At 45.5% G+C, this 19,832-nt stretch overlaps 1 protein-coding gene across 1 annotated transcript in view; it reads left to right on the top strand.

Moving 5' to 3' along the window:
* The first annotated feature begins 1,174 nt into the window (after positions 1-1,174).
* Positions 1,175-19,832, top strand: part of ltc4s (leukotriene C4 synthase) — a 44,358-nt gene continuing 25,700 nt past the window's right edge. Inside the window, exons 1-2 of the mRNA XM_080201205.1 lie at positions 1,175-1,223; positions 13,946-14,038. Coding sequence (XP_080057331.1) covers positions 1,175-1,223; positions 13,946-14,038 — 142 coding nt within the window. The remainder of the gene's footprint in view (positions 1,224-13,945; positions 14,039-19,832) is intronic.

The following is a 19,832-nucleotide window of genomic DNA, read 5'->3' as shown; positions in this document are numbered from 1 at the left end:
CCAACTTTCTTTCCATTCTATTCTAGTTCCTTTGATATAATCTGCAACATGTTATTAACTGCTCTGATTACTTATTGCACCTGTCTAAATATTCCCAAATTCTTCTCCTGCTTCATTTTATAAAGTCTCTTAAAATTAAGAAAATATTCAGATTTGTCTGTCTTGGATCCATTTTGAAATTATCCTTTTGTGCACGATACCACACCAGAGCCCAAATCTGCTGCTTTCTGAATTATCCCAATGTTTGCAATGCAAAAAAGGCAGCTCGACATTTCTTTGTTTTAAAAAATGCTGTTAGTTGGGAATTCAGTCACAAGATTGTTACAGATAAGATTTTTTTATAAAAGTGTCCATAAAGCCAGGTGCTGAATTACAGTGATGGAAATAAAACAAGTCATTATAATTCGTAACATTACAGTGATCATTTTGGTATATAAGCAAGTACTGTGTTGGAAAATGCATTCAATTAATTACAGAATAAAAATGAAAGACCTACTGTATTTTGTATTAAGGTCTACAGATAATATTTTGTCAGGTTGAGTGGATTAAATTCTCAATCATTTACAGACAGTTTTGTTAAGTAGGGGATTGGGTTCTCTCTGCCTAATTGTTCCATATCTTATTTGCATCGTATTGCTTTCTGTATTATATATGTACTCTAATCTTTGTGTAGTCAACTTAGGCAGTTTTGGTGTACTTGATGACCACCTTGGTGCCCTCAGAGACGGCGTGTTTGGCTAGCTTGCCCAGTAGCATGAGGCGGACTGTGCTCTGGATCTCCCACGCCAAGATGGTATGCCACTTGTTGTAGTGGATTTGTGGAATGGTGTCTTCCTTGGCGCCCTATCAGCTCTCCCAGGTGGGCATAAAAGATCCCACTATCTTCCATTTTGTAGAAGATCAAGGGGAGTTGTCCCTAGTGCTAGGCCAATATTCACCCCTCAAGCAATGTCACCGAAACAGATTATCTGATTGTTCCCTCCTCCTGTTCTCTGCCCAAAGACAGGTCCTTGGCAGATTATTTTCTGCATCGCAGCAAAGTTCTAAATAAGTAGTGTGAATGTACCAGAAGGACAAACTTAAAGCACTTGCCAACATTTAAAAATGTTCAAATGGCACATTTGAATCCCAAGATACTTTGACATCCTTTTAAAAATTGCACAGGTCACGCTCAATGCACCACCTGCTAGATCCAAACTTCGTTGAAAAGCAGAAGCTGTTGTGTACGTGCAAGATTGAAGATAAGACATCATTTAAAATCATCAATATATGACCTTATCAACATCAGATTAATATCTGGTGTAAAGAGCTTGCAAACAGGCATGGTCTCTTTGCATTGATCTGATTAATAGCAATACATCCTGCTTTTAGAATGTGAGCATCGCTATCAAAATTTACAATGTAAAGTTATTTCTCAGTCACAATGAAGGCTTACAGGAAACTGAAGAGCAAATATGTAAGTAGGTAACAGAAAGCAGCAATAAAAATAAGGTGGTGATACTGGGTGATTTTAACTTTCCCAACATTGACTGGAACAGCCGTAGTGTTAGAGTGTTGGATGGTGAGAAATTTGTAGAGTGTATTCAGGAGGAATTTCCCATTCAGTATGTGGATGGCCTGACTAGAGAGGGGGCAAAACTTGATCACCCCTTGGGAAATAAAGAAGGGTAGGTGATGGATTCTCAGAGGCTATTTCCCCGGGTTGAAATGGTCGCTACGAGAGGACACAGATTTAAGGTGCGGGGAGGAAAGTACAGAAGTGATGTTAGGGGTAAGTTTTTCACTCAGAGGGTGGTAAGTGACTGGAATTGGCTGCCATCAGTGGTGGTGGAGGCGAACTCGCTGGGGTCTTTTAAAAGACTTCTGGATGAGTATATGGAGTTTAATGGGATTGGGGGTTATAGATAGGTCTATGGATTGGTAGGTGTTGATGTGATCGGCGCAACTCGTGGGCCGAAGGGCCTGTTTGTGCTGTAGTGTTCTATGTGATAGAAGTGATAGTGAGAGATCACTTTGGGACCAGTGACCGTAATTCTATTAGTTTTAAGATATCTATGGAGAATGATAGTTCTGGCCCAAAAGTTAGAATTCTAATTTGGGGCAAGGCCAATTCTGATGGTATCGGACAGGAACTTTCAAAAGTTAATTGGGGGAGTCTGTGAGAAGGCAAAGGGACATCTGGTAAGTGGGAGGTTTTCAAAAGGTTAACCAGGGTTCAGGATAAGCATGTTCCTCTTAAAGTGAAGGACAAGGCTGGTAGAAGTAGGAAACCTTGGTTGACTCCTTGGATGAGTGTATGGCTAGTAGGAAGGAACTTAAGAAGGAAATTAGGAGAGCCAGAAAGGGTCATGAGAAGCCTTGGCAGGTAGGATTAAGGCATTCTACAAGAATGTGAAGAGCAAGACGATAAGACGTGAAGGAATAGGACCTATCAAATGTGACGATGGGAAGGTTTGTATAGAACTGGTAGAAATAGCAAAGGTACTCAATGAATACTTTACTTCAGTATTCACAGTGGAAAAGGATCTTGGTGGTTGTAGTGCAGACTTGCAGCGGACTGAGAAGCTTGAGCATGTAGATATTAAGAAAGAGCATGTGTTGGAGCTTTTGAAAAGCATCAAGTTAGATAAGTCGCTGGGACCGGATGGAATGTACCCCAGGTTACTGTGGGAGGTGAGGGAAGAGGTTGCTGAGCCTCTGGCAATGATCATTACGTCATCAATGGAGACGGGAGTGGTTTTGGAGGATTGCGGATGTTGTTCCTTTATCCGAGAAAGGGAGAAGAGATAGCCCAGGAAATTATAGACCAGTGAGTCTAACCACAGTGGTTGGTAAGTTGATGGAGAAGATCCTGAGAGGCAGGATTTATGAACATTTGGAGAGGTATAGTATGATCAAGAATAATCAGCACAGCTTTGTCAAAGGCAGGTCATGCCTTACGAGCCGGATTGAATTTTTTGAGAATGTGTCTAAACACATTGATGAAGGAAGAGCAGTAGATGTGGTTTATATGGACTTCAACAAGGCGTTTAATAAGGTGCCCCATGCAAGGCTTATTGAGAAAGTGAGGGGGCATGGGATCCAAGGGGACATTGTGGATTCAGAACTGGCTTGCCCACAAAAGGCAAATAATGGTTGTAAATAGGTCTTTTTCTGTATGGAGGTTGGTCACCAGTGGAGTGCCCCAAGGATCTGTTCTGGGATCCTTGTTGTTTGTGATTTTTATAAATGAGCTGGATGAGGGACTGGAGGAATGGGTTGGTAAGTTTGCTGATAACACAAAGGTTGGAGGTGTTGTGGATAGTGTGGAGGGATGTCAGAAGTTGCAGCGAGACATTGATAGGATGCAAGACTGGGCGGAGAAGTGGCAGATGGACTTCAACCCAGGTAAGTGTGTGGTGGTTCATTTTGGCAGGTCAGATAGGATAATAGATTATAATATTAAGGGTAAGACTCTTGGCAATGTGGAAGGTCAGAAGGATCTTGGGGTCCGGGTTCATAGGACGCTCAAAGCAGCTTTGCAGGTAGAGGCTGTGGTTAAGAAGGCGTATGGTGTACTGGCATTTGTCAACTGAGGAATTGAGTTTAGGAGTTGGGAGATAATGCTGCAGCTTTATAAGACCCGAGTCTTGGAGAACTGTGCTCAGTTCTGGTCACCTCATTACAGAAAGGGTGTGGAGGCCATAGAAAGGGTGCAGAGGAGATTTACAAGGATGTTGCCTGGATTGGGTGGCATGCCTTATGAGGATAGATTGAGAGAGCTCGGTCCTCTTGGAGAGACGAAGGATGAGGGGTGACCTGATAGAGGTGTATAAGATGATGAGAGGTATTGATCAAATGGATTCTCAGAGGCTTTTTCCCAGGGCTGAAATGGTTGCCACAAGAGGACACAGGTTTAGGGTGCTAGAAAGTAGGTACAGAAGAGATGTCAGGGGTAAGTTTTTCATTCAGAGGATGGTGGGTGCGTGGAATTGGCTGCCGGCAGTGGTGGTGAAGGCGGATTTGATAGGGTCTTTTAAGAAACTTTTGGATAAGTACATGGAACTTAGAGGGTTATAGGTATGCCTAGTAGGTAAGGACATGTTCGGTGCAACTTGTGGGCCAAAGGGCCTGTTTGTGCTGTCGTTTTTCTATGTTTCTATGACTTGGAATAATGAGGCCCTGGTTGAGAAGAAGGAGGAGGCACATGACATGCATAGGCAGCTGGAATCAAGTGAATCCCTTGGACTGTAGGGGGTGTAGGAGTGGAGTTAAAAGGGAAAGCAGGAGGGCAAAAAGGGGACATGAGATTGGATTCTCCTTTGCCTTATCTGCCAAAACAAAGAGCTTCTACAAATACATAAAGGCCAAAAGAGTAATTGGGAAGAGAGTAGAGCCTCTTAAGGATCAATAAGGTCATCTATGTGTGGATCCACAAGAGATGGGGTGAGATCTTAAATGAATATTTCTCATCAGTATTTACTGTTGAGAAAACCATGGATGTTAGGGAACTTGGGGGAAATAATTAGTGATGTCTTGAGAGTGTATATATTACGGAGAAGGAGGCGCTGGAAGTCTTAAAGCGCATCAAGATAGATAAATCCCTGTGACCTAATGCAGTGTATTGCAGGATATTATGGGAGGCTAATGAGGAAATTGCGGGTCCCCTAGCAGAGATATTGGAATCATTGATAGTCAAGGTGAGGTGCCTGAAGATTGGGGGTGTGACAAATGTGTCTTTGTTGAAAAAAGGGCGACAGGGAAAAGTCTGGGAACTACAGGCCAGTGAGCCTCACATCTGTGGTGGGTAAGTTGTTGGATGGTATTTTGAGAGACGGGATTTACAGGCACTTAGAGACGCAAGGACTGATTAGGCACAGTCAGCACGGCTTTGTGGGTGGAAGGTCGTATCTCACAAATTTGATTGAGATTTTTGAAGGGTAGATTTGATTTGACTTATGAGGGCAGTGCAGTTGATTTAGCAAGGCCTTTTGACAAGGTACTGCATGGTAGGTTGTTGCATAAGGTTAAATCTCAAGGATCCAGAGTGAGATAGCTAAATGGATACAAAATTGGCTTAATAGAAGCCAGTAGAGGGTGGTTGTGGAGATTTGTTTCCCAAACTGGAGGCCTGTGGCCAGCGGTGTGCCTCAGGGATCAGTGCTGGGTCCACTGTTATTTGTCATTTATATTAATGATTTGGATGAGAATATAGGAGGCATGGTTAGTAAGTTTGCAGATGACACCAAGATTGGTGGCATTGTGCACAAAGAAGAAGATTATCTCAGATTGCAAAGGGATCTTGATCAATTGGGCCAGTAGGCAGATGAATGGCAGATGGAGTTTAATTTAGATAAATGGGAGGTGATACATTTTGGTAGATTGAACCAGAGCAGGACTTACTCAGTTAATGGTAAGACGTTGGGGAGAGTACAGAACAAAGAGATCTCGGGGTACAGGCTCATAACTCCTTGAGAGCGCAGTCACATGTGGACAGAATGGTGAAGAAGACATTCAGCATGCTTGGTTTCATTGGTCAGAACATTGAATACAGGAGTTGGAGCATCTTGTTGAAGTTATACAAGACATTGGTAAGACCACACTTGGAATACTGTGTACAGTTCTGGTCACCCTGTTGTAGAAAGGATATAATTAAAGTAGAAAGAGCGCAGAAAAGATTTACTAGGACGCTACTGGGACTTGATGGTTTGAGTTATAAGGAGAGGCTGGATAGACTGGGACATTTTTCTCTGGAGCGTAGGAGGCTAAGGGGTGATCTTATAGAGGTCTATGAAATAATGAGGGGCATAGATCAACTAGATAGTCAATAACTTTTCCCAAAGGTAGGGGAGTCTAAAACTAGAGGGCATTGGGTTAAGGTGAGAGGGGAGAGTTACAAAAGTTTCCAGAGTGGCATTTGTTTCACACAGGTGGTGAGTGTCTGGGAAAGTGCTGCCAGAGGTAGTAGTAGAGGCGGGTACAATTTTGTCTTTTAAAAAGCGTTTAGACAGTAACATGGGTATGATGGTTATAGAGGGATATGGGCCAAAAGCGAGACTAGCTTAGGGATTTTAAAATAAAAGGCAGCATGGGTAAGTTGGGCTGAAGGGCCTGTTTCCGTGCTGTAAACCTCTATGACTCTATGACATTGCAATGAAGATACTGTAAATGCCACACTTCGACACCTGTTTGAGTCAATGCATTTTACTTAATGTTTATCATCTATCTCTAAATGCTTCTCAAAGATGAAGTTTGTGGCCTTTCTCCTTGAACGACTGAAGCCCATATGGTGATGGCTTTCTCTTTAATGCCCATACTGTTTTATTCTTTAATGGGACATTGGCTAGGTCAGTATTTTTATTGCCCATCCCTAATTGCCCTTGAGAAGGTGGTGGTGAACTTCCGCCTTGATCTGCTGCAGTCCATGTGGTGTAAGCACATCCACAGTGCTGTTAGGGAAGGTGTTCCAGGATTGTGACCCAGTGACAGTGAAGAAACAGCAATATATTCCCAGGTCAGGATGGTGAGTGGCTGGAGGGAAATTTGCTGGGATGATGTTCCCATGTGTCTGCTACCCTTGTCCTTCTAGATGGCAGCAGTCATGGGTTTGGCAGGTGCTTACAAAGGAGTCTTGAAGAGTTGCTGCAGAGCATCTTGTAGATGAGGCACACTGCTGCCATTGTGTATTGGTGTTGGAGGTGGTGGATGGCACAGTGATCAAATGTGCTGCTTTGTCTTGGATAGTGTTGAACGAGCTTTACTCATCCTGGCAAGGGAAGTGTATCCTGACTTGTGCCTTGTAAATGGTGGACAGTCTTTGGGGAGTCAGGAGAGATTATTCACTGCAGAATTTCCAGCCTCTGACCTGCTCTTGTAGCCACAGTATTTATTTATATGGCTAGCCATTTGGCTTACTGATCAATGGTAACCCCCAAGGCTGCCAATATATTGAATGTTGCTTATTCTGCACTGGACCTTGCTGTGACATTCTGGGAATTGAGAGTGGAGGCCAGCTGGTAGCTCTCTTCAATTCAAAATAATGTTTATGCCTCAAAAACCAAATGTAGGCTTTCGGAGATGGGGAGAGGGCGGGAATGTGGAACTGAGCCACGACAGATCAGCCATGATCTTATTGAATGGCGGGGCAGGCTCGAAGGGCTAGTTGGCCTACTCCTGCTCCTATTTCTTATCTTATGTTATAATATTTATAACAAAAATGAATGCTGAAAATACACAGAAATTTGGATGGCTTCTGTGGAGAGAGAAAGTGTTCTGAGGAAGGAGGTGGCAGGGGTATTGTCAATGTACAGACCTGGAGTCATGCTCTGGGAACCGGAATGCGCTGCCTGGGAGAGTGGTGGAGGCAAGATGCCTCAAATCCTTTAAAAGGTACCTGGATGAGTACTTGGCATGCCATAACATTCAAAGCTATGCGCCAAGTGCTGGCATGTGGGATTAGGTGGGCAGGCCAGGGCCTTTCATGTTTCGATGCGACATGATGGGCCAAAAGGCCTCTTCTGCACTGTAGCATTCTGTGATTCTGTGACCCGGATTCAAATCCTACCCCAGTAAATGGTAAAATTTGAAGTCAATCAATGAAAATCTGGAATTAAATGTCATGGTCATCATATCACATACAGCTATTGTCCAAAAAAAAAACTACCACTGGTAAGACAGACCCAGCAGAGGCAGTGACACAGTGGCTTACAGTTGGGAGTGAGTCAACCTGGGAGATCACAACATCCACTCTGGACCTGAAACCTCACTTTTTAATAAGGTCAAACCTGGGCGAGGAAATTTCCTGCTGATTACCTCGCATTGCTCTCCCACCATCTCAACTGATGAATCAATTCCTCCATGTTTAACACCACTTGGAAGAAGCACTGAGTGTGGCGAGGGCGCAGAGTGTATTCTTGAGGAACATCAAGACCCATCTGGACATAACTCCTAGAATAGAAGTGAAGCAGGTGCTGAGGGAACCAAGAAGAGGAGAAAAACATACTTGACCTCATCCTGATCTCCTGTCTGCCGCAGATGTATCTGTCTATAACAGTATCAGTAAGAGTGGCCACCGCACAGTCCCTAATGGAGATGAAGTCTTGTCTTCACCTTGTGGATACTTTCCAACATGTATGGCATTATCACTCTGCTAAATAGGATCAAACAGATCTAGCAACTCGAGAGTAGGCATCCATAAGATGTTGTGAGCAATCAACAGCAGCAGAATTGTACTCGCCTACAACCTGTAACAAGCATACCTCCCCATGGTACCATTAGCACTAAGCTAGGGAATCAACCCTGGTTCAATGGAGAGTGGAGGAGGGCATGCCAGGAGCAGCACCAGGCACACCAAAAAAATGCGGTATCAACCTGGCGAAGCTACAACACAGGCCTACTTACTTGCCAAACAGCATAAGCAGCAAGTGATTACACAACCAATCAGATAAGATCCAAGCTCTGCGGTCCTGACACCCTCCTGTTATGAATGGTGGTGGACAATGAAACAACAGAGGCTCCACAAATATTCATATCTTCAATGATGGAGGAACCCATCAATGCAAAAGATAAAGCTGAAATATTCGCAGCAATCTTCAACCAGAAATGCCAAGTGGATGATCCATCTTGGGTCTCCTCCAGATGTTCCCAGCATCGCAGATGTCAATCTTCAGACAATTGGATTCATTCTATGTAATATTAAGAAACAGCCAAAGGCACTGGATGCTGCAAATGCAATGGGCCCTGACAAATATTTAGCAATAGTACTGAAGACTTGTGCTCCAGAACTTTCTGTGCCCCTAGCCAAGCTCTTCCAGTATAGGTACAACACTGACATCTACACAACAATGTGGAAAATTGCCTGGGTGTGTTTTGTACACAAAAAGCCGGACAAATCCAATCTGGCCATTTATCAACCCGTCAGTCCTCTTTGGATTGTCAGTAAAGTGATGGAAAGGGTCATCTACAGTGCAATGAAGCAGCACTTATCAAGCAATAACCTGTTCATTGGTGGTCTGTTTGAGTTCCACAAACCAGCCTCCCGTTCATTGAGTCTGTCTACTCTTCCCACTACCTCGGCAAAGCAGCCAGCATTATTAAGGACCCCATGCACCCTGGACGTTCTCTCTTCCACCTTCTTCTTTTGGGAAAAAGATACAAAAGTCTGAGGTCATGTACCAACCGACTCAAGAACATCTTCTTCCCTGCTGCTGTCAGACTTTTGAATGGATTTACCTTGCATTAAGTTGATCTTTCTCTCCTCCCTAGCTATGACTGTAACACTATAATCTGCACTCTCTTGTTTCCTTCTGTATGAATGGTATACTTTGTCTATAAGGTGCTCAAGAAACAATACTTTTCACTGTATAACACGTGACAATAAATCAAATCAAATCAAATCACTCAGCTCCTGAAGTCATTACAGCCTTGGTTCAAACATGGTCATTTGCTGTATGATGTGGAGATGCCGGCGTTGGACTGGGGCAAACACAGTAAGAAGTCTCACAACACCACGTTAAAGTCCAATAGATTAATTTGGTAGCAAACACCACTAGCTTTTGGGGCTTTGCCCCTTCGTCAGGTGAGTGGGGAGTTCTGATCACAAACAGGACATATAAAGACACGCACTCAGTTTATAGAATGTGAGTCTTTACAGCTAATCAAGTCTTAAAGGTGTAGACAATGTGAGCGGAGATAGCATTAAGCATAGGTTAAAGATGTGTGTTGTCTCCAGACAGGACAGGAAGTGAGATGTTGCAAATTCAGGCAAATCGTGGGGGTTATAGATAGTGTGACATGAACCCAAGATCGCGGTTGAGGCCATCCTCGTGTGTGCAGAACTTAGCTATCAGTTTCTGCTTAGCGACTCTGTGCTGTTGTATGTCGTGAAGGCTGCCTTGGAGAACGTTTACCCGAAGATCAGAGGCCGAATGCCCATGACCGCTGAAGTGTTCGCCAATGCCTCTCATAATCCTGTAGACTTCTATCAGGGTGCCCCCCAACCTGCGTCGCTCCAGTGGGAACAAACCAAGTTTCTCCAACCTCTCCTCATAGCTAATGCCCTCCATACCAGGCAACATCCTGGTAAATCTTTTCTGTACTCTCTCCAAAGCTTCCACATCCTTCTGGTAGTGTGGTAACCAGAATTGAACACAAAATTCCACTATATTATGGGGGCTGTAGCCAAATGGCCTAGCTAAAATGGTGTTTTACAAAGAACAAAGAACAACCCAGCATGGGAAAGAGGCCCTTCGGCCCAACGAGCCTGCACCACCTACCCTGCCCTGTGTCTATGTGAGTGGAACCCCTAACGTAGCCAGATTCAGGGGAGAATAATGTCAGTTTGGTACACCAATCAGCCTAAGAGCACATCTTTGGGGTGTGGGAGGAAACCGGAGTGCCTGGAGGAAACCCACGCAACCACAGGGAGAATGCGCAAACTCCCACAGACACAGGCCCAAATCCATGTATTTGCACAGCTAGCAGTGATTGTCACTGAGCTGTTGCGGTGCCCATCTGCTGGTCCAGGATTAAGCACACACAATGACACGAAGTACTAGGCCACTCCCGGAACCTCCAAGAGCAGCCCACGCACGACCCACTCTGTGCGTGCCCCTCGTTTGACAACAAGGTGGACCAACCCTGTGGAATAAAAAGACAATACGTTAACATATAAAACAACATTTATGGTGTCGTCCCAAGGCTCTGACCCTGTTTAATACCCTCTACTATAACCCTCCATCCTTGCTTCGCTCATGTGTCTATCTAAGTAAACCTTAAACAAGTCCAACGTGCCTGCCTTCACCACCCTACTCGGTAGCGCGTTCCATACCCCTACGACCCTCTGCGTGAAAAACCTTCCTCTCATATCCAAATTATACTTCTCCCCCCTCACCCTTAGATGGTGACCTCTCGTAATTGTCCCCAATCTAGGGAAAAGCCTACCACTGTTTACTCTATCTATTCCCTTCAGTATTTTATATACCTCTATCATATCACCCCTTAATCTCCGTCTTTCTAAGGAGAAGAGCCCCAGTTTCTCCAACCTTTCCTCGTAAAGCACTCTGGGACAATTGGGCAAGAAACTAAACTAACAGGCTGCAGTTTAAAGACACAGACAAACGGGCTGGCAAGTGAATAAACAGGATGTGGGTCATCTCCAGGATGAAAGGAACTTGATAGTCACACTGGCTTGTTTCATCTCCAGAATGAAAGAGACTTTCGGGTCACACAGGGTTGTGTGCCAAACGTAGGAACACCGTGAACCCTAATTTAGGAGGAAGGTATGTGACCTATGTGCCTCCAACACCTACAGACATGGCCATTAGGGACACACCCCAGACTTGCTGTCTGAGGCCAGAACTCTCCATTCACCTGACGAAGGGGCAAACCCCGAAAGCTTGCGAGTTTACTATCAAATAAATCGGTTGGACTTAAACCTGGTGTTGTCAGACTTCTTACTGTGTTTACCCCAGTCCGACGCTGGCATCTCCACACCATGGCTGGGGTCGCACCCAGAGATCGGTGTGGTAGCACCTGATTGGACTCTTATCGATCAGACTGATCAAGTCTTGATCAATTGATTGGCAATGGCCAAAAAGGGGTGTGAAACCAAACAGGGTATAAAGGGTCCTGCACAACCAGGAATCTCTCTCTCTCTGACCCCACAAACAAGCTACAACAATGGTGAACGTCGCCAGCGATGACCAGCACGAGGAGAGCCACCACACCCGAGAAGGAAGGAAGAAAGACCATAGCCAGAATGCCAGACCAGACCAGACCAGACCAAAGGACTAAACTATGCAGATGACTACCAAGACCAGCGCAGAGCTAAAGGCCAATATCTGTTTGGGTACTTGCCAGTCACACAAAGTTAAGTCAAGTCTTGTATTGGACTTGAATTCTAGTATTTTCTGTAAGATAACTTATTGTTGGTCAGGTGGGTGATTATTGATTGTGTGGGTTTAAATAAATATTGTTTGTACTTATAAGACGTCTATTCGTAGTTATTTGTCCACTGTATAAGGGTTAAAACAAACTGGGCGGCAGGCAACAGGGCAGTATTGTACTTGAGGCATCAAAAAAGACCTTTCGCTATTGACAATCGTTATTCTCAGGAGATGTATTCCGTATTAACCGACTAGATTCACTTCGTTACAAGTACTGAAATTGGATAGAAACTGGCGCAATAGCCCTGCTCAGTGTTTTGTACTTGGATACAGTCAGCACCAAGAGGAATGTTACCTCAATGATGACTACAGTCTCTCCTCCCACACACACAGGATTGAAGGAGACACAGGAAGAAAAAGAGCACAGCTGGAGTCAAGGAGTGAGGGACACAGGGGTAGGAGAGGGGCGAGGGCCAAAGGCAGACAGAAAGAGAGGGAGAGAGGTAGAGGGAAAAACAAGGATTGAACAACTCTCTGTGGAGTGTGTCAGCATGAGAACATAAGACATAAGAACATAAGAAATAGGAGCAGGAGTAGGCCATCTAGCCCTACGAGCCTGCCCCGCCATTCAATAAGATCATGGCTGATCTGAAGTGGATCAGTTCCACTCCCCCGCTTTCTCCCCATAACCCTTAATTCCCTTTACAGAGGGTCCCCAGAAAGTGTGTAAATATTTACGGGGGATCCCCGGGGAGCGTGTCAGTATTTACAGGGGATCCCCGGGGAGCGTGTCAGTATTTATAGGGGAGACCCCGGGGAACGTATCAGTATTTATATTGGGGGGTCCCTGGGGAGTGTGAGGGTATTTACAGGGGTTCCCAGGGGCATGTGTCAGTATTTACAGGGGTCCCCAGGGAGTGTGTCAGTATTTATGGGGGGTCCCCAGAGTGTCAGTATTTACAGGGGGGTCCCTGGGGGAGTGTATCAGTATTTACAGGGGGGTTCCTGGGGGAGTGTGTCAGTATTTACAGGGGTGTCCCCGGGGGAGTGTGTCAGTATTTACAGGGGGGTCCCCAGGGGAGTGTATCAGTATTTACAGGGGGGTTCCTGGGGGAGTGTGTCAGTATTTACAGGGGTGTCCCCGGGGGAGTGTGTCAGTATTTACAGGGGGGTCCCCGGGGGAGTGTGTCAGTGTTTACAGTGGGCTCTCTGGGGAATGTGTCAGTATTTACAGGGGCGTCCCCGGGGGAGTGTATCAGTATTTACAGGGGGGTTCCCGGGGGAGTGTGTCAGTATTTACAGGGGGGTCCCCGGGGGAGTGTGTCAGTATTTACAGGGGGGTCCCCGGGGGAGTGTATCAGTATTTACAGGGGGGTCCCCGGGGGAGTGTGTCGGTATTTACAGGGGGGTCCCCGGGGGAGTGTATCAGTATTTACAGGGGGGTCCCCGGGGGAGTGTGTCGGTATTTACAGGGGGGTCCCCGGGGGAGTGTGTCAGTATTTACAGGGGGGTCCCCGGGGGAGTGTATCAGTATTTACAGGGGGGTCCCCGGGGGAGTGTGTCGGTACTTACAGGGGGGTCCCCGGGGGAGTGTGTCGGTGTTTACAAGGGGTCCATGGGCAGGGTTTCAGTATTTATGCGGATCTCCCCGCAGCCGCCAGTATTCACGGAGTGCGGAGGGTGCGTCCGTGGGGAGAATCTCAATGTTTACAGGGGATTTGTTTAATGCTACAAACATTTTGATTTGAGGTCTCTGCTGGGTTTCTGGACCCACGTCAGTTTCCCGTTTATTAAAAGGAATGAATTAAAGCCACCGATACTGAGATTCCAGTCTGGGGGGTGGGGTGGGGGCGGGGAGGCAGCTGAGTTTTTGGGTATCGTTGTTGCCCTGGGGTCGGGTGGGTCGGGGGGGGGGTGAGGGTGGTTGGCGAGATGAATTTCTAAATTTGGGGAAGAACAGATTTGACACAAGATCACAAAGCTCCAAACTCCTCCCTCCCCTTTATTCGCACTATATTAATGTGTGTGTGTGTGTGGTGTGTGCAATTTCGGAAGAGGCTATTGAACTGCTTTGCAGTGAGCCTGCCCTCATCCCGGAGAGAACAGAAGTGCAATAATGCTGGAGGATTTCGCCCCGTTAGCATTGATCACGATCCTGGGTGTTTTGGAACAAGGTAGCGTGGAGCCTCACTTGAGTAATGCTGCTTTATTTCAGGTCAATTTCCTGGGTTTAGCTGCTCCTTCGGCAGGGACCACAGGTTTGAGTCAGTCTGTGTTGTTGCTGCTGGATAGACCCATTCCCACTCGGTTGGTGGGGAATATGATCGGTGCCACGTTGGAGCCATTGGCCAGTTTGCTCCCCCCGCACCTGCTGTCTATTTCACATGTTGGTGCAGTTTATTTTTAGTTGACTTCTGTGATCTCTCCCATGTGGAGAAATCTCCCACGAAGCTTCCCAGAGGAATTATAAAACAAAAGTCTGACTCGAAGCCGCAAAAAGGAGATACTGCGTCAAACTAACAAGGATGAAACGTGGTCAAAATGAATTTTAAGCAGTGTAGTGAGGTAAAGGAAGGGAATTCCAAAACTTGTCTAAGCCACTGAAGGGTGCAGGCGATGTGGATGCCACAGGTAAGGTCAGCCCCTTGAGAAGGTAGCAGTGAGATGCCTTCTTGAACTGCTGCAGTCCATGTTGGTACACCCACAGTGCTGAAAGGGAGAACGGCTATATACGAACCCACCAAACTATTTCAATGACCAGATGCATTCTCATGGTGTCCCTGGCTATATGTGTTTCCAACAAATGGTGGCAGTGATGCCACGCAGTGCCAGCGACCCGGGTTCAATTCCGGCCTCGGGTCACTGTCTGCACGATCTCCCCATGTCTGTGTGGGTTTCCTCCGGGTGCTCCAGTTTCCTCCCACTGTCCAAAAATGTGCAGGTTAGGTTGATTGGCCATGCTAAATTAACCCTAGTGCCAGGGGGATTTGCAGGGGTGTGGGGTTACGGGAATAGGACATGGGTGGGGTTGTGGTCAGTACAGACTCGATGGGCCGAATGGCCTCTTTCGGTACTGTAGGATTCTATGGCATAGTTACATTTTAAAAGTCCTTCATTAGCTGTAACGTACTTTGGGACGTCTTGAGATTGTGCTGTAGAAATGCAAAAATTTATTTCAGCAATGCACTCAGTATTTTGTTGAGCATCAGTGAGATTGATGCCTAGGACAGTGGCAGCATCTTTTAAAGTAAAGTTTATTTATTAGTCGCAAGTAAGTCTTACTTTAACACTGCAGTGAAGTTACTGTGAAATTCCCCTAGTCGCCACACTCTGGCATCTGTTTGGGTGCACTGAGGGAGAATTTAACACGGCCAGTGCACCTAACCAGCAAGTCTTTCAGACTGTGGGAGGAAATCGGTGCACCCCATGCAGACATTACTAGTTATTTCATCAGTATCTTGCATAAGTTTGTTTCTTAACTGGATCACAGATAAAGGGCGAGATTCCCCGAGCTTGTTCGTCCCACTCCCACCGACAGCAAGAATGGAGAATTTGCAAGAATGTGCAAACTCCACACAGACAGTGACCCAAGCTGGGAATCAAACCCAGGCCCCTGGCACTGTCAGGCAGCTGTGCTAACCACTATGCCATCATGCTGCCCACCTTTGACGAGGAAAGGCATTCTCAATGAAGGGCTGTGATGAAGGGTCATCCTGACTTGAAACATTGGCTCTATTCTCTATAGATGCTGAGATTTTTTTTAGCATTTTTCTGTTCTTGTTTCAGATTCCAGCATCTGCAGTATTTTGCTGGTTTTTTATCTCGCTGTTTGTTGATTATTTCATCTGTATTCCAATCAGAGGCAGATCTAGTAGGAATCACCATTCCAGTAGGAATGCACTCCCAGAATTTCGGCATGTGAACCACTTGGTTTCTGAGCTCCCCATTGACGTGCAACAAATTTCCTTTTGTTGTGGCTATGCTGATCCTGTCTCTATCCGCTCCAACAAGGTCGGCAACACAATAACGTGCATTTACCGTGGCAAAATGCCCCAAGTTGCTTCATAGGAGTGGCGTCTGTGCACTGTCCTTTATTAGTTATTTCGTCAGTACCTTGCATAAGTTTGTTTCTTAACTGAATAGACTGGGCTTGTACTCGTTGGAGTTTAGAAGGATGAGGGGGGATCTTACTGAGACGTATAAGATGATGAAGGGGATGGATAGGGTAGAGGTGGAGAGGTTCTTCCCGCTCAGAAAGGACAGTAGGACTAGGGGGCACAGCCTCAAGATGGGGGGGGGGCAGTTTAGAACGGAGTTGAGAAGGAACTTCTTCACTCAAAGGGTGGTGAATCTCTGGAATTCTCTGCCCATTGAAGTGGTGGAGGCTGCCTCGCTAAATATTTTTAAGACGAGGGTAGATAGGTTTTTGGTAGGCAAGGGGATTAAGGGCTATGGGGAGAGAGCAGGAAAGTGGAACTGAGCCACTTCAGATCAGCCATGATCTTATTGAATGGCAGGGCAGGCTCGAAGGGCTAGATGGCCTACTCCTGCCCCTGTTTCTTGTGTTCATATGTTCTTAACTGGATCACAGATAAAGGGTGAGATTCCCTGAGCTCGTTTGTCCCACTCCCACCGACAGCAAGAATGGAGAATTTGCATTGGCACTGGAGAATTCCGGCTGCGGAAAGGTTTTCAGAGTCCTGAACTGTGGCATTCTGACCACGTTTGTAAAAGAAACAACTTAGCCTGCAGGTCATTTCCCAATCAAAATCTACGCTGTAATGGATAAAGTAGCTACAGTGCCAACAACAACAGATCCATTTACCAGTACACAATCTAACACCCATGGGGATAGATTCACACTTACCATCAAATAAAAATATGAGCTAAATAGGAACATAAGGGGAGGCCATTCAGCCCTTCAATCGCAATCCATCATTCAATAAGATCTAGTCGTGGTCTAGCAACCAAAATATCTTAATTAAAGAACGTTTTTTTGGGAATGCCTTAAAGGGGAGTGCAGAGGCAAGAAAAGCTCAGGGGAGGGAATTCCAGAGATTAGGAGACAGGCAACTACAGGTAAAGGCACGATCTCCAAAAGGAGAGCGATTAAAATTAGGGTTGCTAAGGAGGTAAGAATTGGAGGGGCTCAGAGGTCCGGGTGGCAGTGGGACTGGGAAGGAGTTACAGAGGTGGGTGGGTGAGACCATGGAGGAGTTTGAAAACCAGGATGAGAATTTTACAATGGCTCAGGGAGCTAAAGTTTTTTTTTAAGTTTATTTATTAGTCACAAGTAAGGCTTACATTAACACTGCAATTAAGTTACTGTAAAATTTCCCTAGTCGCCACACTCTGGCATCTGTTTGGGTCATAGCACCTAACCAGCACATCTTTCAGACTATGGGAGGAAACAGCAGCAAACCCTCGCAGATACAGGGAGAACATACAAATTCCACATAGACACTGACCCAAGCCAGAATCAAACCTGGGCCCCTGGCGCTCTGAGGCAGCAGTGCTAATCACTGCGCCACTGTGGCTTCGTAGGGACTGATTGTGTGCGTGGGGATGCAGGCAGCAAGCGTCTTGAATCAGACAAAAATGTTTCAAAGAAGGAGATATTTGCAGCTGTAGGTTTAAGTATTGTTTCTTAAAGAATATGCGAAAGCTGGAGAGGAATTGCGTGTAATTGTTTTTTGAAAATAGCTAGACTGTTACCAACTGATTCCAAGATAAGAATGAGGTTTTGAGTAAGGAAGCATGGTAATTAATTATTCTAGTGCAAGGCCAACCCATGTTAACTAAACAGAGATTGCATACTTAACGTGAATTTAATTCAATGTGCCGTTGAGAATCGTAATGTGTCCGGTTTGCCTGCAAAACAACCATTATCTCAATTGCACAGACCATTTTTTAAATGAGTGAAAAACACCCTGCTTAATATTGTTCAGGAAGTTGGCAGCCTATTCTGCTTGCAGCTCAGTAATTCCTGGAATGTAACTGGGATAGAAGGACTTGGTCCAGCAACCTTCTGAATAAATCAAGAATTTGCACTTCTGTAGCACCTTTCATAGTCTCGGGATTTTCCAATGTGTTTTACGGCTAATGAAGTACTTCTGAAATGCTTTCACTGTTCTGACATAAGACACAGCAAGATCCCACAAGGAGCACTAAGATGACAATCAGATATTTGAAACCCTACAATGCAGAAGGAGGACATTCAGCCCATCGAGTCTGCACTGACAACCATCCTACCCAGGCCCTATCCCCATAACCCCACATATTTACCCCATTAATCCCTTGAACTGAAGCATCCCAGGACACTAAGGGACTATTTATCATGACCAATACACCTAACCCGCACATCTTTGGACTGTGGGAGGAAACCGGAGCACCCGGAGGGAAATGTGCAAACGGTGACCCAAGCTGGGAATCGAACCCACATCCTTAGCACTGTGAGACAGCACTGCTAACCACTGTGCCACCATGCCACCCTCTCTTAGTCTATTTTTTGTTTGAAGATATGGGTCCAGGTCACTGAGGAGAACTCATAAGACCATTAGATACAGGGGCAGAGAGATAAGCCACTCGATCCATCAAGTCTTCTCTGCCATTTAATGAGATCATGTTTGATCTAATGTGGTAACTCTGCTGCTCACTTTCAAAATTGTGTCCATGGGAAGTTTACACCCACAATGTTGTGGTTTGATGTCACCTGCAACAGTACTTTGCTCTCTCAGATCCACACAGACCTTGAAGCAATATGTGAACTCACGTCCTTTTAACTCCAAGGTCCTACTCAACCATAGCAGATATTGAACACTTGGAATATGATTCAGAAGTTCAGGAGGTACAAAAAGTGGCTGTTTGGATGATTGTGAGTGTTATAGAGTGTTTAGTAAGCATCTTCCTTTGAATGAATGTACTAATATCTTTAGTGGAATTGAGCAAGAGCAAGTGATGTCATCAGTAGGGTCAACACTGGCAGGTTCAGTCTCACCACAAGGGAGCTGTTAAACTCACTGCCTCCAGTTCAGACTTCATGCTGTACTGTAATTTGATATTTTTATAAAGAAGGTTGAATACCACAATGCGTTCATCTAGCTTTTTGTGCCAAGTTATACAATGAGGAAGAAAGCTGTGGACAGCAGGAAGATTCTAATGGATTGGTCAGGTGGGTATAGAAGTGGCAAATGGAACTCAAATCAGAGAAGTGTGAAATAATGCATTTACAATCATAGAATCACAACAGTGCAGGAGGCCATTCAGCCCATCGAGCCTGCACCGACAATCCCACCCAGCCCATCTCCCCATAACCCCATGCATTTACCCTGCTAATCAGATGATACCAAGTTGGGTGGGAGGGTGAACTGTGACGAGGATGCAGAGATCCTTCAGCATGATCTGGACATTTTGGGTGAGTGGGCAAATCAATGGCAGATGCAGTATAATTTGGATAAATGTGAAGTTATTCACTTTGGAAGCAGAAACAAGAAGGCAGCTTACTAGCTGAATGGCTGTAAATTGGGAGAGGGGAGTGTGCAGCAGGACCTGGGTGTCCTTGTGCACCGGTCGCTGAAGGTAAGCATGCAGGTACAGCAGGCGGTAAAGAAGGCAAATGGTATGTTGGCTTTCATTGTGAGAGGTTTTGAGCAAAGGAGCAGAGATGTGTTTTGCAGTTATACAGGGCTTTGGTGAGGCCACACCTAGAATATTGTTGGCAGTTTCGGTCTCCTTTTCTGAGGAAGTGCAGCAAAGGTTTTCCAGGCTGATTCCAGGGATGGCGAGACTGATGTATGAGGAGAGATTGACTAGGTTAGGATTGTTTTCACTGGAGTTCAGATGAATGAGGAGGGCTCTCATAGAGACTTATAAAATTCTAACAAGACTACACAGGGTAGATGTAGGGAGGATATTCCCAATGATGGGGGGCTCCAGAACCAGGGGTCACACTCTGAGGATTAGGGATAG

Source organism: Carcharhinus amblyrhynchos, chromosome 13 (assembly GCF_965287045.1).
Source record: "Carcharhinus amblyrhynchos chromosome 13, sCarAmb.v2.hapA, whole genome shotgun sequence".
NCBI classification, from domain to species: Eukaryota; Metazoa; Chordata; class Chondrichthyes; order Carcharhiniformes; family Carcharhinidae; genus Carcharhinus; species Carcharhinus amblyrhynchos.
Note: the sequence above shows the minus strand (reverse complement) of the source record. Positions and strands in the feature narration are given on the sequence as shown.